Below are 26,650 nucleotides of genomic sequence, written 5' to 3'. Positions count from 1 at the left end.
GAGACCCCATCTCTGTCAGGAGAAACTCTATACATGCTGGAGCTGTACAGAGCGGGGTGGGGAGGGGGGGGGGTCCCAGTGCTGATCCTTCCTGCATAGCCCCTAAGGTGACATACACAACCTCATACTGTATTTTTCTTGGGGGGGGGGGGGGCTATTGTTTGGGGGCTTCTGTCAGGAGGCTTGTCACGAGGCTGTACGTCGGTGTGCTGCATGGTGCAGTGTTGAGTCTCAGGGTGCAGGGAGAGTCCAAGAGGTTTGGATGGACGTCCTCAGGGCTGCTCTCATTCACCGGGCCCACTGAGCCATCTATCATTTGGGTTCAAAGGGCCAACGAGGATTTTCCTCTGGGGGGTCGGCTTACATGTGGAAAATTGGATGACGAACATAAATGTGTGTGGGGCGGGGCGGGGGGGCATGGGCGGTGGGGGAATCACCTAAATCCATTATTAATTTCATAAAGAATTACAACCTTAGGTGTTTGTGTGGCAAAAAAATAAGTAATTAATGATAAATGTCATAGCAATATACAATCTATAAATCCCCACAAACTAAATCCCTATAAGAATTATATAGGGGTTTCTCATTAGGAGTAGCATGTGGTTTATGATAGACAGAATGGGTGTCATGTTGATAATGCATAATTATGTAAATGTAAATATAAATAGAACATAAATATGAATCTTTTGTCTATGGAAATGAACCATTTACACGGGCCTCTTTAGGAAGTCTACATTCTCATGAGGCATGTTGATCCTCTATAGCTCAAGGAGGGAAGGGTGGAGACTTGTTTAAAAAAAACGCGTAGAAGGAGGAGAGGAGAAATCTTGAATGAGATTAGAGACCAAATCAGAGCGGAGAGAGAGAGAGGTTGTGAATTCCTGTAGGACTGACTGGCAATTAACGAGTCATGTTGAATGTTTTCTCGACTGAAAATATATTTTTTCCCTTCTTTTCTGATAGCAGTAGGCAACGATTATGAAGATAAGTTTGATACATTCACTGAGCCGTTCCAGTGCTGTGACGGTAGGCTGTACCTCTCCTTGTGATGCCGGACTTTTGATGCGAATTGTTTTGTGAAGTAAATGTAACAGTATAGACTCGTTAGATGTAGGACAGAAGAAGCATGCTGTCACCGTTTTGGCCCTTTGGCGTCGACCTGCAGATCAACTCATGGGATGTAGCGGATGCAGAGTCAGGTTCAACTTTGGGAAGGCGCTGTCCAGAGTGTCGGTGTTCCTCACCATGGTCCTGATCTTCACATACTTCTTCTACTGTCTCAGCGGCCTTTGCGAATCAGCTCCGAGGGCTTTATACAGCCAGCAGACCTCAGATCACCGGGACTATGACGTTTTGGACGATCATCGCCGCGTACTGGACGACCTCCGACCGCCGCCGCGTCTCCGCGCGCAGCTCTCTGCCCGGAATGGCACCGGCTCTGCGGACACCGAGCAGGTGGTTTACGCACCGGGACAGCTGCCACGCCAGACCGCGGACAGCGCCCAGGGGAGCGCACAGAGCCACGGCCTCCCCGTGTCCAACACGTTCGGGGCCAAAAAGTTTCCTCAGGCGATTATAATCGGCGTGAAGAAAGGCGGAACCCGCGCGCTGCTGGAGTTTCTCCGCATCCACCCGGACGTGCGAGCCGTCGGCGCGGAGCCGCACTTCTTCGACCGCTTCTATGACAGAGGACTGGAGTGGTACAGGTAGGCTATGGAAAATAGACACATGAATAAATAAAAAATCACCTGCAGATTGTTGCCTATAGCCTACTTATGCCAGCAAAATAGAAACAAGAGGATGGCCTATGAAAAATAATAAAATATTCTATATTATTGTTAGTTCCATAGGGACACATAAAATAGTAAATTGTTATAATATAATATAATGATATAGCCTAGAAGTAGCCTGTATCGCTACACTCTTAAAACTACTGGGCTAAAAAACAACCCAACCTTAACCCCCCCCCTGGGTCACTATTGGACAGGACACATGGTGGGCTGATTTAGCCCAGGTGCTGGGTTTTACTATTTAGCCCATAATACTGGGTTGTTCATTTGACCCACCTAGTGAGTTACATTAACTCTATTGCTGGGTTATATTAACCATACATTGGGCTATTTGCTGGGGTGTTCATTTGACCCAACCTTGAGTGAAATTAACTTTATTGCTGGGTTAAACATTACCCATATTCTGGGCTATAATAATAATAATAATAATAATAATAATAATAATAATAATAATAGTTATTATTATATAACTATTATTATTATTGTTATTATTATTATTACAAATATTATTTTGTTTGATTAATAATAATTTCCCATAATCATACAAACACACTCTACAAAAAAGGCCACTGTAAATGTGCATTTAATTACATTTTACAAAATGTACAGCTGCACAAGGGTACACACAAAGCCATGTACCTCTAATGTGGCTTTGTGTATACAGGCAGGCTAAATAAACCAACAAACAAATCACATTGCTCAGGTTTGGATGCATATAATCTCAGTATATCTACTTCCCTCAGTATCTTGCAAAATGGCTGTATATAAAAACACCAGTTGATGGAACAGCTTCTTAAACACAAACAGTGAATAGCATAAGCATAGCATAAAATCAGTGTATAAAAAAAATAAAATGTATCAATCTGTTTGTAACGTGGGCTTTGGGGACCACCAGGGGTCCTTGAGGGAGTTATAACTGATGAATTGTTAAACTTCAGCATTATTTCATTTACAAGACGTTGACACAATTAGAGAAAGTATAATAGGCTACTGCAAGTATTTTGATTAGATTCTCTGTTCTCTCTCTACCTACATACCGTCATGGGCTTCTGGACAAAATGATATCTGACAATAAAAACATTCTCAGATTTGAGTTCAAGAGACTGTACATCTCTGTAGTGTACATCTAAGGTCTGTACATCTAATGTGGACTGAATTAGGGGTCCTTGATATGAAAAAGGTTAAGAATCACTGCTTTAACACACACACACATATACACACACACATCTATATATCAATATGTATATCTATATATCTATATCTATATATATCTATATCTAGATATAGATATATAACTATATATATCTATATCTATATCTATATAGGTGCAGGTTGAAAACACTTGTCTTAAAGAATCAGATGGGGTCTCATGTCCGTCAATATGATACACCGCATGCTGGAGAAATTCCCAGGTGGGGAGGCACCGCTTGATGTAATTGATGTCAAACACAAAGAAAGTCTTGAAACAAACATCTACAGCCTCCATCAAAGAGTCACTGTTTCGATGCCGTGGCCTGAAACATGGCACGTCTGGCACGTTGTCATCTTTTTCCCCATGATGGTGAAATCACTGGGTTGTCTGCATTATCCCCGCTCTGCTCACCTGCTCTGAGTTTTAGTCCACTTCAGGGCATGTCTCGGAGGCACAGCTGTGGTGACTGTGGTAGAAGGTAGATCCATCGCGTTTACACTGGGCAGCAAACAGACAAGAGGAAAAACATTTATTGGAATGCACTTTTTCCCCTCCAATGCTCGTATATTTTCCTGAGTGAAGGCATGAGTAGGAATTAAACACACATTTCTAACTAGGAGAACGACCGCACTGCGGATATATGCCTCCGCCAACAAGTGAGCAGTCGACATCCATGCATGTCCAGACTTGGATGTTTGAGCCAAATGTGAAGAAATTCAGGCGTTACTGAGAGATTGCATCGAGCTTGAAAATGGCATTCGTGAGGTCACAGTGACCTTGACCTTTGGCCACCAAAATGTATTCCGTTCATCCTTGAGTCCACATGGATGTTTGAGCCAAATGTGATGAAATTCAGTCGAGGCGTTCCTGAGATATTGCGTTAACGAGGTAGAAAATGGCATTTGTTAGGTCACAAATTTAATCAGTTCATCCTTGAGTCCAAGTGCATGTTTGAGCCAAATGTGATGAAATTCCTTCAAGGCGTTCTTGAGATATCGCGTTAACGAACATGAGACGGATGTACAGACAACCCGAAACCATAATGCCTCCGGCTCAGCTATCGCCAGCGGAGGCATAAATATGAGTCTGTGTCATCTCATATGTGTGATCTCATATGTGTGATCTCCTGACAAAGAGTAGTATTAGTATTAGTCACAGTGAGAATGAGACTTCACCTGGCCTGGGCGGAGAGGCTACTGTGCTTTTGTGGCTGCTGACATAAGTGAAAGGACAGTCTGGCTTGGTGCACCTTGCATCATGTTCGGATGGACAAAGTGGCATTTATCCCAAAATTTGCAGGTGGGAAAAGTCCTACAGAAAGAAAAACAAGACATAAATATGAATTAATTTTTAAGCAATTTAGCTCCACATTAAATTAAGTCTAATGCCTTGAGTGATTAAAAAAAAATGCCTTTGTCCCTTTTTTGTTTGTTAAAAAACTCACTTGCACTGCATTGTCGAGTGATGGTACTGGTACAGACACTCGTCTCCACTTTTGAACTTGCAGAGCTCCAGAAGCTTCTGTTTCTTCAAAGGTGCACCGTCCTCCTCCCAGGGCTCAGTGTACATTGCATCTTCTGGGGAGAAAAGAGGAGAGAATGGTAGAGTGAAGGGATAGGAGGACAGAGATGATCTACAATATAGATGATAGATGATTAGCTAGTGAGGGCATTTATCTGTCTGTCTGTCCCCACATTAGACCAACCACAGCTCACACTGCTACGTGCATGACGTCACAAAAGAGACATTTGACATCAAACAGAACTGAATCCAAAAGGAGGCACAAGCAATGCTCAGCCCACCAAAAATGTTAATGTCTGCAAAAATAACCAAGCAAATATTAAAAGAAAAAAATCTATATCTTAGTTTAATGTAGATGCAAAGGAACATGCAATCAGCCTGCCACAAAACGCATCCCAGGAAAAGACCTAAATACCAGCCTAAATTTACATGGGAAAAAAATCGCCATGCACGGTGTTTGCATCCCTGTTTGTACTTGCTCAGTTCTTTGTACCATTTAATTTCTCAAGCACATTTAGCAATGTGCCTGTAATATGTGTTACGTTGAAGTAATGCTATGCCTAAGTTATATTGGATTTTAGAAATTCATACACAGATGTTGATTTTGTTGCAATGTTGTTATTTTTTTCTATAGTGAAGTTTTGAGGTAGGCGGTGTTTTCCCCCTCTATAGGCTACATCTGTTGGTCTTTGCTTGGCTGCAGAAGCCCAGAGATTACTCCAGACCTAAGCCCCTTTTACACAGCCTGTGAAAGCCGCAATCACTGTGGCATCGTTACGCCTCGCCTCCTGTCTAAAAGTCACAGGAACGTATTAGAGTGTCATTTTGTTACGCCTTTCGTTCCGCCAGTGGAGGTAGTCATAGCACCGAATCGACATCTGTCTTAAAAAGTCCCCGCGGGAAGACAGATTGAAGCTCAGCTCATTCATTAAAAAAAGAAAAGAGGAAACCACCTCACACAGCAAGGTGAAAGGCATAAGTGAAAGTAAAAAAGTAGCCTATACGATCCACGACTGCAACAGGAGGAATGCTCCGTGCCTACAGTTTATGAGTAAGTAGGTTAGGCTATTCACAATCTGGGACTCTGGGACAGCCGTACCTTTTTTTTAGGCTTCCTGTACAGCGTGAATCTTCCGCCCGGGACTTCTGCCTCCGCGCAGTGCACTTTTGTTGTACCGGTGAATATAAGAGTTCCGTTCCTGAACGCTAGTGAATATATTATATACACATTTTGACATTTAGTATTCAAAATAAAAGCGACGCAATGTATGTTTTTAAAAGGCACCGCTGCGCGGAAGTGGAAGTCCCGGGCGGAAGATCCGCGCTGTACAGGAATCCTAAAAAAAAGTTACGGCTGTCCCAGAGTCTATTTACGTGCCGAAAAAGACTCTGGGTTCGCAGATTGGGCTATTTATGCTCAAACAATGTTGACATTAGGCAAAATTAATGGACATAATAATAAGCTTAAAGACCTATTGCCGTTTTTCTCGCAATACCCCCGCAGAACTGCAGTCTGTCTAGCCTGTTATACAGTATACAGTTTATCAGTGTTTATGAAATGCATCAGTAAGCATTGTGCTCTCATAATAGAGTTGGTAGTCAAATAAACTATTAGAAAGTTAACATAAGTAATAATAAAGTAATGAATAAAAATCTGATTCACTGAAATAGACACGGACACAGAAATAACATTATTGTCCATTTGTGCTGAGGAATAAGACGACTGGGGGAAAAACCTACCAATGGCGTCTCTGGAGGACAGTTTGGGAACACAGGCGGTAGCAGGCTTCCCTTGGGCATTCTCTTTGCGAATGGGCGGGTGGCTTAGGTCGTCCTCCCAGGACCTGATTGTGGCAGCCAGGTCGGCAAACTGGCCTTTCCTGAGTCTGAGTGAGGATGCAGAGTGGGTCACAACTGGTGGGATGGGAGGGCACAGTTCGGAGCTGCAACTGAGGTGCCTGAAACAGTAGTAATATGTTGTCTCAGGCACACCTATATACTGTATCCGTGCAAAATAGCCTCTAGTCTATAACGTGTTATCACTCTAAACATTTTTTATGGCAAATACAATTTGACAAACAACTATTACTCATGAGATTGTTATTAACAAAAGAAAATTCAGGAATTAATTTGAAACTTTGTAAAATTACTACATCAAAGCAGTTTTTGTATACTGTAGTTTTACCTACCTGCGGCGTGTTGGCTGTGCGTCCTGCGTGGGCGATGACATTGATGATGCTAGATATAGCGTTTGGAGATGGTGATGGCGTTTGCAGACGCTAGATAGCGTTTGAGAGGGAGATGGCGCCTGGAGACGCTGGATAGCGCTTGGAGATGGGGATGGCGAGCAACGGGAGTCCTATCTTGACCACAGGGTTCCACGATGACGGCTCGTTTGGCAGCCCAAACTGGAAGGGAGAGAACAGGTGAGTGAGTCAGCTGGCCAGGCTAACAGATTACTCACACGCAAGGATTCAGGATCTAGGAGATGACCTCTCCTTTTCTGATGCATTGAGAGCATTGATCCTGTGCTTACTCCAAGGGCTGTTTCCCCCCGTTGTGGTCCCGTCTGTGTCCCTTCGCCCCTCGGGTTTGCTCGGCACCACCAATCCCGAAAAATGCCAGCTGCCGCCAATTACTTCACTCTGCAGCTCGCCCCGAGGTGCAACTCGTGCAGGAAGTGATGTCACTCAACTGGAAGTGATGTCATCAGGCGCACACACACACACACACACACACACACACACACACACACACAGAGGCATAAGACTGATGATGTCAACACTGATGTCATAAGGGGACACACACACACACTGACGATGTCATCAGTGATGTCATAAGGGGGCACATCACATCCAAATGCTTAAGTCCATGTTGTACACAACCTATCATTAAACCAAATATCTGTCCATACCATCCCCAAAATATAGGCTAGTCTACATCATCCACACACACACACACACGCACGCACGCATGCATGCAACACACACACACACACACACACACACACACACACACACACACACACACACAGACACATGCAGCACACACACACACACACACACACACACAACCAACTTCAACAGCATCACAGCCTGGCAGATGCATACTGTATGTCACTGACATGCACTAGCTACAAACACTGCCAGCCAGAATATTTTTAATAACGTAACGTTACCCTTGATGTGGTGATGTGGATAACGTCCTGGCCCATGACCATGCACTTTCCACGCCAAAAAGCATCAATCCCAGGTTTTCCACCAACTCCAACTTTAAATCAAAAAACGGGATTGATAATAATCCTAAAGAGTTTCCTCCTTGCAGTTACGTTCACGTTGTAGCTAGCCAGCCAAATAGGGAAGGCTGGCTTCATTGAACATGATGGTAGCGCTACTTAGCGTTAAATACATTACTTGCAGCTGTTTTTTCCTCCACTAAAACATGTCTTCCCACCTCCTGACTCCTTGGATCAGAAAACAATCCATAACGTTATATGATCAATACCTTGTTTGTATCGTCTAAATCATAAAATCACTGCTAAACATTTAGCGTTAGCAAAGTTGCTAAAGGCTGAGGTTATCTACTCCCCACCCGATTTATTGTCATAGCTAGCTAACGTTAACATCAGCCTCTTGCAATTATAAATTGGCTAATGTTACTCACCCATCTCAAATAACTGCATTCAAGACATCTCGGACTGCTGTAGCATTAGGTAGTCTCCAACTGCAGGGCAGAATCACCAGAATCATGTTAACAAAAGTAAAAAAGCTTGTCCACTCCTTTAGAGACACTTTAGAGACAAGTCAGTCACTAGCCAAAATTAGCGTTAGCTAGTTAGCTTGCCTTGTTCCTCTCTGATAAACAAAAATCCATTCAATAACGTTAACGCTATGTGTTGCTGTTTTGTTTGTTGTTTTTACCGTGGAGCCGAACCCACAGAGTTCCCATCCACTCCACAACATGCGAACCGGTAACATAAAGTTAAAAACATAGCAGTTATGCTATGTAATGCTACACCCATGGCAGTTTCACATAAGCTGTGTTGAGTCGACAGCAGTGCCCGGATCTAGGTTACAGTAGGGAGGGGGTAGCCTACTGGCTAGCTACTGTCAGGCCTCCTGGACATGTAGCAGCCTTGAAGTGTGTTTCTACATCCCGTTACACACAGAATGAAAGCCACTAAATCCCCCATGAGCCATCAGTGAACTGAGCTCATGCTTTTACCACAACTTATTTAAAAATAATATAAATAGGTATTCATATAACCTACCGTAAAATCCTGCTCACTTCTTAATATGGGAGAGGAGGGAGACAAGCTGCTGCTTCCAGAAAATTCCACTGGACTGAGGGGCCGGCGGGAAAATGAATGGACCAGGACATGGGCCAGAGTAGCCCAACCAGATGTCCAACCGCAAAATACCCCCTTAAAGCCCTCTTACCCAATCATATTGGGCTATGAGCAGCCCAAGAGTGTGTTTATAGTACCACAGCTAGCCCAGAATACTTGACCCAGGTGAATAGACCAACTATATGTTTACACAAACAGCCCAGGAGTTTTTACTGTGTACTAGTATAAGTATGACAATGTCACTAAATTGCCCTAGAGACGTGGTTCTCAACATGGGGTCCAGGGACCACCAGTGGTCCTTGAGGGGATTCCAGGCGGTCCCTATAGCAACTTGATGAATTATTAGACTTCCATTTACATGACATTAACACAATTAGAGAATGTAATGACTTTTTTTTAACCATATTTCACTGTTATCCCTCTAGGCTGATAGTCATGAGATTCTGGACAAAATCATATCTAACAATAAAAAAAATATTCCTAGCTTTGTGTCCGAGGGACCAAATCTCATCAAATGGAGGTCTGTGGCTCTAATGTGGAATACATTAGGGGTTCTTGATATGAAAAAGATTGAGAATCACTGCCCTAGAGTATGCAATATTATAGCAATATAGTGATTTCTTTAGTTTTTTTTTAATCTTCACATTTTGGCTAAAGGTTTGCATGTCAGCATAGAGGATGGTATATTGCTACAGGTTGAAAGGTCAGCTGAACATCAGTGTTGTCCCTGGTGAGCAGTCAGCTGTGGAGAGCTGCTGATGCCTCCTGTCAATAGGCATAGGGGCAGTCTAATGCACTGCTGGGTGATGTATGCAGATAACCTTGCTGTTTGCCGATATTCTCCCTGTGTGCTGCTATTGTAGATCAAGAGACTGGTGAGCTCTCTGGGGAGCAGTTTATCATCTTGACATTCATCTAAACACCATTTATACGCTTCAAAATGACATGCTGTAGCTACTAGCATCCCCTGCATGATTAGTGAATTGTGCATTCTCATGCTGTTAGAAAACCCAGAGCTAGCCTATGTGATGCACACAGTGTAGTGAAACTCAGCTCTTCATTATATTCAACCTGATTGACGTATTCAGCTAATGTTTGCATGGCGCATGATTTGGATGAGAATAATATCACAAGTGTTTTATGATTTTACACAAGGCACATCAAATGTCCGCGTGCTACTGTCTCAGTGGCAGCTGATTTGGGGTGACCGGGCTGACCACAGCTATAATTTGGGTGCAGTAAAGGCCCTACAGAAGGACTGGGACTGGATCAAGCTGGTCCTGATCATCTCCAGATGTTCCTGCTGCCTGCTGGACAAGGTCCCAGCTGAGCCCAAAGCCCTCAGCACTGTCAGAATAGCATTTTGGATCAGTGAGCATGTGAGAGGGTCCATCACCTGAGAGGAGAGAGTGTGATGTGGATGGATGGATAGGTCGGGCGCTGATAAATGAGAGTTTTGATCGCAAGAGGGAGCGAGAGCGTGAAAATCTCAAGTGTAATTTAATCTTTTTATGACTTTTTTCCCCCTGTAACCCCCCTGTGTTTCAACTGAGAACATAAGGACACATGGAAATACTTTTGCCACTGATAATTTTAGCATGCTGCTGGTAGGCCTGCTCTCTCTCTCTCTCTCTCTCTCACACACACACACACACACACACACACACACACACACACACACACACACACACACACACACACACACACACACACACACACACACACACACACACACACACACACACACGCACACTTTGGCACACTCTTCTCTCTGATCTATCTCCCCTTTTACACGTCCATCTGCTGTCTCTCCCTCCTGGTTACCCCATTTTTAGCCCATCCTTCTTCCCACTCTCTCTCTCCTCCCTCACTGTACTTTCTCACCTCTCTCTATCTCTCTCTCTACTCCCTCACTGTACTTTCTTGCCTCTCTCTCTCTCTCTCTCTCTCTCTCTCTCTCTCTCTCTCTCCCCATTTTCTTTCTTCTAGCTACTCTTCCCTCCTCACTAGTAGAAGTGTTTATGAGCAAATACCTGTGGCAGACCTGATGTTTCCAGGATATGTTTTATGCATGTTTCTGTGTGTATTTTAATTAGTCTGACTCACGCCGTAAAGCTGTGTAGGGCTTTCATACAGGTTGTGTTAGTCCTGCCGTGCTGTAGTGAACCAACATGGCCTCTGCACTCACAGAATGTCTCCAAAGGGGAAAATGCCATGTTTATCAAATAAAGACTCCATGCAACACCTGCTGGAGCTGCATGTTTTCTATACAGCATGAAGGCAACAATACAAGTCAACACAAAATCATCTGTGTTCATTTCATTTTTTATCTCAACATTTAACGCGAGAAAATTTGAGTCCGATCTTGATCTTTGAGTCAGTAATGCCAAATCATATACTTGCAATCAGCATAAATAACGTAAACAGACATTTTCCAGGATTCATGGGTGTTGATTTGTCATTTCTTTGACTTTTCTTTGAATGTGACAGGCTTTGATTGGACAATTATGGTCTCTCATAGAGCTGATATAGCTGCAGGGCAGGTGGTCAAAATGATCTAAAGTGTAAAATCAACTCTGGTGGATGAGGAGTTGAGGACTGATAGTGTTGATTGCTGTGTGAAGTGAACTTTGAGGCAGCTGAAACCGGAGGTGGAAAGGAGCCAGGGAGATTAACAAAACAAGAGAGAAAGCAACACGATAGTTGTTGTTTTGTTTGTAGCTTCCTGGGTGACATCATTGAAAGGTGATTCCCCCTGTCTGAAATCAGTGGAAGCACCTGCTGTCGTCACTGAAACTCAGAAAAGGAGAGAATTTGTTTGCTGGCATCTGCAGTGAACCACAGAGGAGGTGTGTGTGTGTGTGTGTGTGTGTGTGTGTGTGTGTGTGTGTGTGTGTGTGTGTGTGTGTGTGTGTGTGTGTGTGTGTGTGTGTGCGTGTGTGTGTGTGTGTGTGTGTGTGCGCGTGTGCGTGTACGTGTGTGCGTGCGTGTATGTGTGTGTGTGTGAGACGTGTGTGTGGGGGGGAGTGTAGGGAACTATGGATGAACTCATCCATGTGGAACCAGTGGGTCCCTCTCTCTCTCACACACACACACACGCACCCGCGCACACACACCCGTGCGCACGCACACACGCACACACACACACACACACACACACACACACACACACACACACGCACACACACACACACACACACACACACACACACACACACATTTGCATCTGACTCAGTACCAGGCTGGCAGGCTGGCGCGCGTGTGTGTGTGTGTGTGTGTGTGTGTGTGTGTGTGTGTGTGTGTGTGTGTGTGTGTGTGTGTGTGTGTGTGTGTGTGTGTGTGTGTGTGTGTGTGACAGGCTCTGGAAAGCCACTCTGAGCTTTGACACTCTCTCTTGCAGCAGTTCCCTCTTCATCTGAGATCTGACAAGAGTGCAGAGTCTTCAGTTCAAAAGGACCATTTATTATATTTCTAAGATATACATATGGATACAGATCCGATTCTTACTTTACTGTAATCTTAGCATATTAATCTACATTGTCATATTACTCTATTGACTGCCTCTTTCAAGCACAGATGACCTTTGAACGCTTGTATTTCAAAAATAATCAATATACACTACCAGTCAAAGATTTTGAGCCATTGAATATATATCCACATTGAATATATATCATGTGTGTGTGTGTGTGTGTGTGTGTGTGTGTGTGTGTGTGTGTGTGTGTGTGTGTGTGTGTGTGTGTGTGTGTGGTGTGTGCGTGCGTGCGTGCGTGTGTGTGTGTGTGTGTGTGTGTGTGTGTACATATATATATACAAGAGTATATACACAAGAGTGTATAGTCAGTGATGCCTATATATGAATTTCCTCCGAAAGCCTTTGCCTTTCCCTCAAGGCAAAGGGTGAGTTTGCAAGGCAGCTGGTTTTGCACGAGATCATGAGATCAGATCACATGACAATTCCATTTGTGTTATTTCATACTTTGATATATTTAGTGATACAGTATTCTAAAATGTGTGTGGGGGGATGGGAGTGAGCAGATCTGACAACAGTTTGTGCTCAGGATAATGTGCCTGGTTCCACATGTCTTGGACTGGGAACCGAGAGCGGCCTGGATGTGATTTGAGCAGATGGATGAGAGGGCAGAAGAGGCCCAGTCAAGCACTGTCTCATACTGCGCTCTGTCTTCACTGTCAGCTGCTGGAAGAAGGAACCAGAGGCAATCTGCATACTGGAGGCACTTCACAAGACACGGCAGCGCTCTCCCAAGCGTGTCGTTCCAATAGCATTGTCTCCTACAAGACGAGCTTAGATGTGTGTTTTCCATTGCGTTTATATGCAAGTGATCCAGGCAGCCACCAGTTTTCAGTCCCCCTCCCCCCCACCTCACCCTCACCCTCCCACCCCGCCTGTCTCTCCATCCCGTTCCCTCGTTTGCATGTGTGCATATGAGCCCATTACCGGAATGGAAAAGCCGCAAACAGTGTGTTCAAGAATCAAGCCACGATTTAATGATTTTCTGTGTTGTTTTATGGCTTTAAGGGGACTTGGTGGAGTGATGGCTTTCATATGGGACTTGAGAGGCACCACAGAAAGCTGAAAACCTCAACTTTCCATGGCACAATGGTCCTGATTGTCCTGGCTTTGTCACCATGACGTGGGTCGGCCTGAATAACTCGTATGGTGCGTTCTTGTGTCTTCGGTGCCTTGATCATGTTAAAATGGGCACAATTTTGGTTTGTTGTCTTGTGGCATGAGCATTCTTTTTTTTTAAGTCTTTTTTAGTTTTTCCAATATGCAAATTACTTAGAAGAAAAGAAAAGAAAGAAAAACTAGCAAAAACAAAGACCCTGAGCACCCCCCCCCCACCCGCAAAATAAAGAGGCCAGAATGTAGTATACAATAATGTTCATAATATTGTACAATCATTTAAATAAGCTGTGCACTCAAACATTAATAAATGAACAGACACCCTGCCCCACAATATAATCAACAAAGGGTCCTCAGATCTCTGCAAAGTTAGAGTGACAGTTTGACAGAGAGTACCTTATCTCTTCCAAGTATAAACAGGAAATCATTGAGCCATTTTTTTTTTAATAACAAGGAGGGGATGATTGCCATTCCCTTAAGATAACCCTTCAGCCATAACCATGCCAAACATGAGAGCCAGTGGATTCTTATGGTATATGAAAGCAGTATTCAGAACCGCCCAGTATAGTCAAATTACAGTCAAGGGTGACTTGCTTGAAATATCTCCTCCCAGAATTTATACAATTTGGAGAGCAATCGTTATTTTCTTCTTTGCAGGAAAGAACAGTGCTCTTGCAATGATGGCAGTGTTGCGTGTGTTATGTTATGCTGCTGTTTCTTGCCATAGTTTATAGCAGAAATGATGACATTCTAGAAACACAATGATCAGCCTCCATATGTATATGATTTATGAAAAGATCATTTGTCCAATTCTATTTGAGGAAAAACAAGTCCTGTCATCGATATTTTGACAGCTTGTCAATCGGCTGACCTACGGCGCTGTCATCAAAGGCCTTCCCCAATCGGATTGCAATTAAAAGATAGTATAAATCATTTAAGCGGAGCAACACAAGGGCATAGGCAAATGTCAGCACTATATGAATTCCATTGGTTCCGAAAAAGAACATGGATTTATGGAAATAAGGACATGAAGGTGATGACAACACGTGAAAATGAAGGGTAAGAATGTTAGCCTTTAGGATAATGGTTTTGCCACTTTCAATATGCTTTCCTTCAATATATCAATGTATTTGTGGATGAATTGTTGCACAGAGGTACCCATTTTGAAAAATAAACTCAAAATATGAATATTGTATAGTCATATTGTAATGGTCATCCTATTATGTCCCTTTATTCCCATTATCAGTGCATCCATTATAATTGTACAGTTGCTATGGGATTATGTAAAAAAAAAAAAAAAAGCCCTTTTTTTACTTCACACTTGTTGAATTTCGGAATAATCTGACAAATAGCTCTAAGTGGCTGTTAAAAATTATATGCTTTTATCTGATTAAAACGTTACTATTGTGCCCATTACCCTAAATTTTACTATACAAGCTATACTATAACTGTAAAGAATTATGGGGTAAAATTATTGGCTTTACTCCGTTTCATTTGGGCACATCTAGAGGCAAGATTTAAATACATGTCAGTCTGGATTTGTTTTTTAATGGTGAATATGGACTCTATAGGACAATCATATGGGGCATGTTTTCCAGAGAGAAGGTGATTTTCCCAACACCTCATTCTGTGTCCAGCCCTGAGGCCATTAGTGATAAGTAGAGGCTGAACACGCCTGATTGGTCTAGCAGACCAGGAAGTGGGTTTTTCTAGTGTTGAGTTCTACTGTGTTTTAATGGTGTTGGATCAGTTGGGTTTGGGTGGTGTCATGAGGTTTGAAACGGCCTACACACACCCCCGTATGGAGGGAATTATAATAATTTGAGGTGCATTGTGGCCCATTTTGGGGAGCCTGTAAAATCTTGGGGAAATTTCAGCCGTGTCGTTGTAGCTGCATGCCATAGTTAGCTAGCAGGGAAAACAGTGCGAAGACATAATGGCTTGGCTTCAGTTGGCCAAAATGAAATGTTTCATATGCTTAGTAGTCACGCTTGGTTGCGCTGCCATTTCCAGGAAAGAATAACATGAGGTTGAATACAGAAGGGAATATTCAATGGAAATACAGTGACCTTACTCTTGGGAAATCAAAAAAACGATTGGTTTATCACACATAATCAAACTATTAAATGGTTCCAATCAATTGAGATCTACAAATTGAATCATGGACAAATCGGGGTCTGCCGCACGTACATTTAATAAAGGGACAAGACAGCCTACAACATAATGTTCTGCTTAGTAACAATCCTGCAATATCAGAGCAAACCCTCTGTAACATGCTGCTGGTACTTTCATGTGCCAAATGTTGAAGCCATTAGTGAGCCTCAGACCTCCCCAGCAGAGCATCGCTGACCCCACATCCTGCTCATTATGACTGGACACTCATACACTAGTCACCAATTAGTGCTTGACTGAGAACTATTTCATCTCTATAAAGAAAAGCCCACCCACTCCCCCAACACACACACACACACACACACACACACACACACACACACACACACACACACACACACACATACACACACACACTCGAGATATAGTGAAGTCACTATATCTTGACTACTACAGTGAGACACACACGCGCACACACACACACACACACACACACACACACACGCGTGCGTGCGTGCGTGCGTGCGTGCGTCATTATTCATAGGAAAACCTCTTCCATAACACTTCACATCTGTGGGCGTTGCCATTACAAGCCTTTCTGCTACTCATGGATTTTTTTTAACCTAACTTCACTTCTTCTCTCTGTCAAGGGAGAGATGTGAACTTGCTGGGTTTGGGCAACAAAGGCCAAAAGCACGATACATTATCTCTGGCTCCCCTTGTGGAATGTGGAAAGTTTATTGCGTTGCTACTTGCTAGTCAATCTCAAGTCCATCCTCAGGCCATGCTGTAGCCTATACTCCTTCATTTGTTTTTCTTTCCCTGTTTGACGTCCATGACACGTTGAGGCTCCCTCACCTGCTCAGGTGTCCCGCTTACACAGAGAATATTGAGACGCCGTGACGGCAATGACCCTCCATTATCCCACAGACAATGTGGTGACGAATCCTCTCGTGTGTGTGTGTGTGTGTGTGTGTGTGTGTGTGTGTGTGTGTGTGTATGTGTGTGTGTGTGTGTGTGTGTGTGTGTGTGTGTGTGTCTTCTGCAGCTTCATATCAATAGTGTGAGTGAGTAGCGTGTTCATGTGCTCTCATGGTGACATGACAGTTAACTTCCTCTCTTATCTATTCAGTCATACAGCATACAGTATGTGGGGAATACTTAAACTGCTCTGTCTATCTTCTGCCCATCGATCAGAAGAGTGACAGTCCATTTCACACACCAACAGATACATGTGTGGACAACCCGCTCTCACTCCCAACTCGCCAGATACTGATGTTTGGTCAGGACACCTTGGAGTCACTTTAACACAATGGGTACCCATTTTTCCTAATTTTTAGGGTAGTCCACTTCTATAGAACTCCCACAACGTAGTACAGGGTAGTCCACTTCTATAGAACCCCCACAAAGTGCAGGGTAGTCCACTTCTATAGAACTCCCACATCTGAAATCGACGCCACAGGAGTGTAACAATGAAAGTAAGGACCTTGTGGCCAGGGTTGCGGATGGGTGGGGGTTCGATCCCCAGCATTTTCATAGTACATTTCAATCGTAAGTCACAATTAAACTTTTAACGGACGTTTTTTTTATTTAACCATGACCAACCTTAACCAAGTTGTTTTAGGTGCTTAAACATAACACAAGTTGTTGGCTACGGTCTTGTGATGTCAAAAAAGGACAAAAAAGGTGGTGTTGAAAATGGATGAAAAAGGGGGCATTCAGTGGCATAAAAAAATAACGAAAAAGGCTATCCAGTGCATTAAAAAGTGATGCCAAGGGGGGTCCTGAGCAAACGTCACTAACGAGTTGCGAGTGAGAATGTGTTAGTGTGGCGTCTCAGCTGTTTTGTGTCATCCATCCATCACTCCAAGCACCTTATAAGATTTACACTTTTTTATGTTTCTTTTAGGAGAATAACAGCATATGTTTCACACTGCAGGCACGGAGGCGTTAAGCGGTGTGCGCTTGATGAGGTTCCCACACTCAGCCAGTCAGCCTGACAGGCCGCGTGGCCCTCAGGCACTGCTGGGAAATGTTTTCCTTCAGCTCCTTGTTTTGTTCTCTCCTTCCTTCTCTCTCTCTCTTTCTCTCTCTCTCTCTCGGTGTCTCTCTATCCCTCTCTCTCTCTCCCTCTCATTTTTATGGGCTTGATTTTCCGCCGCCTCTTTAATTGGGTCTCGGTAAAGAAAGTGTTTGGGCGTAGACACGACTGCCAACGCGGTGCGGTCGGTGGCTCCTTCTACCAAGTCAGCGTTTAGCATGGATGATCCTGTAAATTAATATAATAACCTGTGGAATGTCTATCTGTTTTCCCTTTCAGAAAGCAACACATGGTGATTTGGAGTTTGAAAATGATTTTTTTGGTAACATTCTAAACACTCACACGCCAGAAGATGACATATAACAAAAAAAATTATCAGCACGCTGCAGGGAATGTAGCCGTAATACTTCAGCAGGAGAGCACGCAGTCTTGGGGGGGGGGACAGGAAATCTCTTGGCCACATCCTTGTTCCCGGGGTTAGCATTTAATCTTCTGATCCAGACTGCCTGCTACATATCAGATGTATAATCAGCGCTGCATCACTTCAGGGAGGAAAATACCTACTTCCTTCTAACAGCAGGGAGCTCCAGACTAATGTGGCTAGTCAGCACGGCTTTGCAATATTGGGCCAAATAGAAAACATCTTTGTGCCCTGAGTTACTCTCTCTCTGTAGAAAACATCTTTGTGGCTTGAGTTACTCTCTCTGTAGAAAACATAGTTGTACCCTGAGTTACTCTCTCTCTCTGTAGAAAACATCTTTGTGCCCTGAGTTACTCTCTCTCTCTGTAGAAAACATCTTTGTGGCTTGAGTTACTCTCTCTCTGTAGAAAACATCTTTGTGCCTTGAGTTACTCTCTCTGTAGAAAACATCTTTGTGCCCTGAGTTACTCTCTGTAGAAAACATCTTTGTGCCCTGAGTTACTCTCTCTCTGTAGAAAACATCTTCGTGTCCTGAGTTACTCTCTCTCTGTAGAAAACATCTTCGTGTCCTGAGTTACTCTCTCTGTAGAAAACATCTTTGTGGCTTGAGTTACTCTCTCTGTAGAAAACATCTTTGTGCCCTGAGTTACTCTCTCTGTAGAAAACATCTTTGTGCCCTGAGTTACTCTCTGTAGAAAACATCTTTGTGTCCTGAGTTACTCTCTGTAGAAAACATCTTTGTGTCCTGAGTTACTCTCTGTAGAAAACATCTTTGTGCCCTGAGTTACTCTCTCTGTAGAAAACATCTTTGTGTCCTGAGTTACTCTCTCTGTAGAAAACATCTTTGTGCCCTGAGTTACTCTCTCTGTAGAAAACATCTCTGTGCTCTGAGTTACTCTCTCTGTAGAAAACATCTTCGTGCCCTGAGTTACTCTCTCTGTAGAAAACATCTTTGTGCCCTGAGTTACTCTGTAGAAAACATCTTTGTGTCCTGAGTTACTCTCTCTGTAGAAAACATCTTTGTGTCCTGAGTTACTCTCTCTCTCTAGAAAACATCTTTGTGCCCTGAGTTACTCTCTCTCTGTGGAAAACATCTTTGTGTCCTGAGTTACTCTCTGTAGAAAACATCTTTGTGGCTTGAGTTACTCTCTCTGTAGAAAACATCTTCGTGTCCTGAGTTACTCTCTCTCTGTAGGAAACATCTTTGTGTCCTGAGTTACTCTCTCTCTGTAGGAAACATCTTTGTGTCCTGAGTTACTCTCTCTCTGTAGAAAACATCTTTGTGCCCTGAGTTACTCTCTGTAGAAAACATCTTCGTGTCCTGAGTTACTCTCTCTCTGTAGAAAACACATTTGTACCCTGAGTTACTCTCTCTCTCTGTAGGAAACATCTTTGTGTCCTGAGTTACTCTCTCTCTGTAGAAAACATCTTTGTGCCCTGAGTTACTCTCTCTCTGTAGAAAACATATTTGTGTCCTGAGTTACTCTCTGTAGAAAACATCTTCGTGTCCTGAGTTACTCTCTCTGTAGAAAACATATTTGTACCCTGAGTTACTCTCTCTGTAGAAAACATCTTCGTGCCCTGAGTTACTCTCTGTAGAAAACATCTTCGTGTCCTGAGTTACTCTCTCTGTAGAAAACATCTTTGTGTCCTGAGTTACTCTCTGTAGAAAACATCTTCGTGTCCTGAGTTACTCTCTCTGTAGAAAACATCTTCGTGTCCTGAGTTACTCTCTCTGTAGAAAACATCTTCGTGTCCTGAGTTACTCTCTGTAGAAAACATCTTTGTGCGCTGAGTTACTCTCTCTGTAGAAAATATCTTTGTGCCCTGAGTTACCCTCTTTGTAGAAAACATCTTTGTGCCCTGAGTTACTCTCTTTGTAGAAAACATCTTCGTGCCCTGAGTTACTCTCTCTGTAGAAAACATCTTTGTGCCCTGAGTTATTCTCTCTGTAGAAAACATCTTTGTGCCCTGAGTTACTCTCTCTGTAGAAAACATCTTTGTGCTCTGAGTTACTCTCTCTGTAGAAAACATCTTTGTGCTCTGAGTTACTCTCTCTGTAGAAAATATCTTTGTGCGCTGAGTTACTCTCTCTGTAGAAAATATCTTTGTGCCCTGAGTTACTCTCTCTGTAGAAAACATCTTCGTGTCCTGAGTTACTCTCTCTGTAGAAAATATCTTTGTGCCCTGAGTTACCCTCTTTGTAGAAAACATCTTTGTGCCCTGAGTTACTCTCTTTGTAGAAAACATCTTCGTGCCCTGAGTTACTCTCTCTGTAGAAAACATCTTTGTGCCCTGAGTTATTCTCTCTGTAGAAAACATCTTTGTGCCCTGAGTTACTCTCTCTGTAGAAAACATCTTTGTGCTCTGAGTTACTCTCTCTGTAGAAAACATCTTTGTGCTCTGAGTTACTCTCTCTGTAGAAAATATCTTTGTGCGCTGAGTTACTCTCTCTGTAGAAAATATCTTTGTGCCCTGAGTTACTCTCTCTGTAGAAAACATCTTCGTGTCCTGAGTTACTCTCTCTGTAGAAAATATCTTTGTGCCCTGAGTTACTCTCTCTGTAGAAAATATCTTTGTGCCCTGAGTTACTCTCTCTGTAGAAAACATCTTTGTGCTCTGAGTTACTCTCTCTGTAGAAAATATCTTTGTGCCCTGAGTTACCCTCTCTCTCTGTACTGGTACTCTATCTCTCTCTCTGTACTGTTTTTGAGATGTCAGGGGAACAGTCTGGACTGTGTTTGTTTTGTTACGGCTATGAAGGGAAGCTTTTCTGACACCATCCTCATAATTCTTCAGGTTAAGATCAGATACAAAACAAGCAATTTCTCAAACATTGTGTTTGCCAATTTCTGTGCAGTGTGCACATAGTTAATTTTGCGCGACACCACATACACAAACAGATTTATGAAAAATGGCTATTATTGATTTGTTAATAATGAGACAGATTGTGATGGGGGATAGGGATCCAAAGAGAGCAGGGGGAAAGCCACATGCCATTAACTATTCATGAGTATGGAAAGACAACTTATGGTCAATTACTGAAGTGACAAATATCACTTATGGAGTGAAGGACAAACCCAAGGCTATGGAGGAGAATGCAGACAAGAGCGAGGGAGAAGACTGCTTCAGCTTCTCACCAGCAGACACCTCCACACACACACACACACACACACACACACACACACACACACACACAGATGCACACGCGCACATGCAATACACACTGTGACCACATCCGACGGTAGAGACAGACCTATCGATTAGATGGAGAAAAACAGTGGGCAGACAGACAGGGATAGGCTATTTGCAGCTCTTGTAGTTGGATAATAATCAATTAATGGTCTTTCATTATGGGGATCGTTTAATGGGGTTTTGAAATGGCTCAACTTTAAAGACTCCCTAAAGTCAAAAATCAGTTTTTCCTCTTGCTCCTACAGTTGCATGTTGGAGCTTCACTGTGCAGAATGATGTCTGTGTAGAGTTTGACACTAGAAGGCTGTTTTCATATTCGTCTGCTGAAAGTGAAAAGTTTCGCTGTACTCATTGAAAATCAGATTTTTAGGGGTGGGTCTACAAGCATGATTTGTGACATCACAAAATAGTTTGGCAGCCAATTCTGGTCCAATATGGAAACTTGAAGTCTCCAGTGCCCATACACCGAGAATGGACTTTACAGTGAGAAACATCTTGAGTCCATCAGGGTAGGGGGGGATTGATTAAACATATTTGCATAGACTCTGGTTTTAATGGGGGAGAAGGTGGTAGATGTCATTTTAAGGATTTTAACAAAACAATTAAATATTTTATTTTATTTTATATACATCCAACATAACTTTAGGGGATCTTTAAGTAAAGAGAGAAGGAGCATTTGATTCTGCCTTCACGCCTTGACAAGGATCTTTTCTCCAGACTCATGGTTGACTGTGAGCACAAGAACCTTCCCATGATTACAGACTGTTCCCTCATAGTTGCAGCACTATCTCCTCCACCTCTCTAATTACTTCAGTTACAGTGCTGCCTTCCACAAGCCTGCAGTCAGTGGACCTGTACTTTGGCTACAGAGGCCTGCAGTCAGTGGACCTGTATTTTGGCTACAGAGGCCTGCTAGCTGCTTTGAACCACAGGCAACCAGTGCTTTTACATGGAGGCTATTAGGGTCCGTTTCATCACCCCTCTCTTGCTCACACATTGAGGCTTTGCTGAGTGCTAGCTCTCTCAGCTGCAATATACAGACCTGAAGGATGTTTACATACTGGACTCAGGAGTTAATTCTAACTTTCAAAGTGAGGTTCATTGATCTTCTCCTTCCAGATGTTTTTTCTTCCACTTCCCTCCAGTGTTCAGCATAAACGATACGCAGCCAGGGTGCACTGTTGTGAAGCAGTCTAAATTCAATAGTGATGCCTCACAACTTGCCTACACCAGCAAATGAGACCATCAGGAAAGCAACAATTTCTATATAGTTTTTCTAAATGCCATGTGCGTGGGTCGAGACAGCTGGATTTCCTGTGTTCATGTCTGTGTGAAACTGGTTGTAGTTTTTTGTTCAGGCCGGCGAATAAACCAATAACCTTAACCTTATGCATTAAATAAAACAGCAGGGGAGGCTGGATGTTCAGGCCGCCTCGGAGAAGCCCTGGCCCACCTGACGTAACCCAACCGAGACTCGGTGTTCAGGAAATGCAGTCTTCGTTCCGGGAGAGCACTACCGCTTTTGTCCACAGGAGCTGCTAAAATCAACACAAAATGAAAGTTCTTCATAGCTGCTTTGAATAAATTCCAACGTCAACTGTCATCCTTTGGTTTTCATCCATTTCGCCCATTTCCATTTCATAGCCGTTCTGCTCCCCGCAGTTGTTTTTGTACCATGTCAAGCAGGGAAACAAAAGGACTAATGAACTGTTATTTTATCTGTCTTGAAGCAATCATCAAAGTCAATGAAGCGACCACAGAGAATCTCACTAGAATAGCTAGCAAAATTTAAATACATTTCCCCTGGTCAGAATAATCATCATGAGAGACGTGTTGTATTTGCCTGAGCTGTGTGCATTTCTTAGAAGGCCGCAGCATCAGTCATTTAAACTTTTGAATGGACATCCCGTCATTGACATTTTGGACTTGATGCAGACTTTCAATCTGAAACAAATAAAGAATACAGGCTCCTCAACTTGTTTATTCCCCACAGCAAAGCTTTCCTTTTCCAGTAACATACTATAAGATGTGGCGGCTAAATGGACCGCAGAGAATTAATTTGCTGTTTTGAACATTACTCATCATCCGTTTGTCAAGCAAAACAATTTGTTTCTGAGGTCCATATACACCACAACACTGTTGTGGTGTATACTGACACCACAACACTGCCAGAGTCTGTGGATGTCAAAAGTAGACATGAGCAAGCGGATACCACATGTTACCCACAATTCCCACAAAGCCAGCCTTCTGCCAGATAGTGTGAAATAGGAGCAGTCTGAGGCCAGCCTTTTGCCAGATAGTGTGAAATAGGAGCAGTCTCAGGACAACTAGAATACATCCACCTGCAGAGAGAGATGTTTGAATCAAACCAGCATGTCAGAAACGGAGATGAGAGGAGAGCAGGTGTACAGGAATGTGCATGTTCCAGAAGAAATGACACATATACGTATAAATAAGCATAAACTAGTAGATTAGTGATGGTTTATATACCGATTCCAAAATATTAGATCAAGTTGTAGAACCACACAAAAGGACTAATGGAATAATAAATTACTTCTTTCATCTAAAAGATGTCTTGATAAGCAAATGAAAATAAGCAAATAAGCAATAGAAGTAGGTTAACCAAGTTTAGAGATCTGTGAACAGGTCTAAGTGACTGATATATTAATGCAAAGTGTATCTCTCTACACGATAATTACACCTCATTCAAGAAACTTGTTTTCGCCAATGTGCTACAATGTGCCAATGCTACACAGCATCTGTCACCACTGCTAACCATATGTTTAAACACTAGCTGAGCTCAGCAGCTTACCATCCCTGCTGTGCTTCCTATATAGGCTTTGGTGTGAGGTCCTTGTAGGAACCCGTGGGGGTGGCGTGGGGCGGTAGGGGCCCCACTTTGCTCTTGCAGGAAAAAGGGGGGTGGAAGTCTTAAGGAAATTGCTGTTAAGTGGGTCTTGTGGCTTTGTGGCTTTGACTCATCATGGCCGTTCTGAGTGGATGGCCTTCCCTCCATCCTATAGGCCCTGTAATGCGACTGGGACGGGACGTCTGGGGCCCTGGTGTGTAAACACGCTACAGTATAGAGCTTTAATCACACATATTTAGGGGTGGGCTGTTTTAACGTATTGTATACATACTCACATGTGTTTATGTTGTCTTTTGACATGCGGGAATAGGTGATTAGCATGATGTATTGTCCCCCACATGATGATATTGGGGAGGGGGACTCTGGATCAGACCATGTCCATACATCTGTCAGTTTGTCAAACATGATTTCTCAGAAACCACTGATTTTCACAATACTGTGAGGGATTTCCACACACGGTGTCCCAGAGTTTACACTGATCGACCTGATGGGGGCACTATAATTAAAGTTCTAAATGTTTAAGTCAAACGTGATATCTCAGACCCCATTTCACTCCCTTAAACAGTAAGACATTTTTGAATCAAGCAATCAACTCAAGCTTATTATGTTAGTGCAGAGAAACAGTCTCCACTCTTACAGTATGTCATTGAATGTTGAGTCATACGCTGATGATGACCAGTTACCCCTCGTCTTCTGTTCCAGGAGCCTGATGCCTCGGACGCTGGACGGCCAGATCACCATGGAGAAGACCCCCAGCTACTTTGTCACAAAGGAGGCTCCCGGCCGTGTCTGCACTATGAACTGCCGCACCAAGCTCATCGTGGTGGTCAGAGACCCCGTGACGCGGGCTGTGTCTGATTACACCCAGACGCTGTCCAAGAACCCAGGCCTTCCATCCTTCCAGAGCCTGGCCTTGAAAAACTCCTCCACGGGTCTGATCGACACCACGTGGAGCGCCGTGCGCATCGGCCTCTATGCCAAACACCTGGAGAACTGGCTCCAGCACTTCCCCTTGTCTCATTTCCTGTTTGTCAGCGGCGAGCGGCTGGTGTCCGACCCGGCCGGTGAGATGGGCCGGGTCCAGGACTTCCTGGGGCTGAAGAGGGTGGTGTCGGATAAGCACTTCTACTTCAACCAGACCAAAGGATTCCCCTGCTTGAAGAAGCCCGAGGGGAGCAGCAGACCTCGCTGCCTGGGGAAGTCAAAAGGCAGAATGCATCCCCAGATCCCCTCCGAGGTCCTCCAGAGACTCAGGGACTTCTACAGGCCCTTCAACCACCGCTTCTACCAGATGAGCGGACAGGACTTTGGTTGGGACTAGCAGAGGACAGGTTCCTGTCCTAGTCCAGATGCAAAGTTCTGTTTCTGGAGAGACTGTCCTCTCCAGTTCAATGCTCCACAGGGCTAACAATCTCAGGGAGGGGGTAGCGGAACATGGTGTCCCAACTTTGGGCCGTTCTGCCTCAGTAGAATCGACAAGACACACAGCACATAGGAACTGTTGAAACTCAAGGCAGTAACGAAAAGAGCCGGCCGGAAACATGGCTCAGTTATGCTAAATTCAACCATTCTCTTGCTTGTGTGATCGTTTATATAAGAAACAAACTAGCTACCAAAGGGAATGAGAATTAAAAAAGCCCAAGACTTTTGATATCAATTTTGATTTGCATCATTTTATATTTTATTTTTGTTTATGAAATAAGCTGATATTTATAGTTTCTGTTGATTTAAAATACAACAGATACAGAGATTTTTAATGGAAAATGTATTTATTACATGACAAAGCAACATCGAGACATAATACTGACGAAAGGGTCTTTTACTGGGTTATACATGCCGAGACAAACCACTATTTCTCTTTACTTGTGAGCAGTATTACTTTGACTGCATTTATGTTTTCATTATTATACGGTTATGTATAATATATAATGTACAAATATTGCATTTGAACTCAAGAGATAGCAAGGCCTTGTATAAAAGTCATGATACAACTCCACATGTCTTATTTTGATGTTGCAGGCTATTCCCCTATATTTGACAGTTGATATGATACCAGTGATACCTCATCTTTAAATTAGAATTAAACTAACAGTTATGTGAAATCACACACAGGCCTACATACATTCCATTTACAGAAACCATGTACATATTCCTCTCTTCAAATGTACATCACTTTGCCAACGGGACACTACCAACTGGGTATGAGTAAATACCATTATTGAAGGTGACATCATCAGTTACAAGAAATTCTTATTTTGATCTGTGATGATTTTGAACCATTTCAGAGCTCCATATGTGATCAAGCATAATATGTATGAAAGCTTTATTCTGTGTTGTGAAGTACTAAGTAAAGTTTTATCTGACAACATGACATTCATCTTTACAGTGTCTCATCATATTTTATTCATTACTGTAAAGTCATCACTTACTGAGGATTCGCCATACGAAGTGTTCCTAGAAGGCTTGTTTACTTTTGGACCTTTCGAATTGAATCCTAACCTGACCAACGTCATACA

At 43.2% G+C, this 26,650-nt stretch overlaps 2 protein-coding genes across 2 annotated transcripts; one reads left to right on the top strand and one right to left on the bottom strand.

Moving 5' to 3' along the window:
- The first annotated feature begins 998 nt into the window (after positions 1-998).
- On the top strand, positions 999-26,321 carry LOC310788284 (heparan sulfate glucosamine 3-O-sulfotransferase 6-like). Its single transcript, XM_083649834.1, has 2 exons — positions 999-1,706; positions 24,837-26,321. The coding sequence occupies exons 1-2, from the start codon at positions 1,174-1,176 to the stop codon at positions 25,453-25,455; spliced, it is 1,152 nt and encodes a 383-aa protein (XP_083505960.1). The 5' UTR covers positions 999-1,173; the 3' UTR covers positions 25,456-26,321.
- On the bottom strand, positions 3,390-6,867 carry LOC310787816 (uncharacterized protein; the record flags this gene model as incomplete). Its single annotated transcript, XM_083649293.1, has 4 exons — positions 6,693-6,867; positions 6,244-6,461; positions 4,427-4,559; positions 3,390-3,480 (listed from the first exon to the last, which is right to left on the bottom strand). Exons 1-4 carry the CDS (start codon positions 6,731-6,733, stop codon positions 3,390-3,392), a joined length of 483 nt encoding a protein of 160 aa, XP_083505419.1. The 5' UTR covers positions 6,734-6,867.
- Positions 26,322-26,650: the final 329 nt, after the last annotated feature.

This window comes from Poromitra crassiceps (assembly GCF_964638095.1).
Source record: "Poromitra crassiceps genome assembly, chromosome: 13".
Taxonomy (NCBI): Eukaryota; Metazoa; Chordata; class Actinopteri; order Beryciformes; family Melamphaidae; genus Poromitra; species Poromitra crassiceps.
This window is presented reverse-complemented; position numbering and strand designations above follow the sequence as displayed.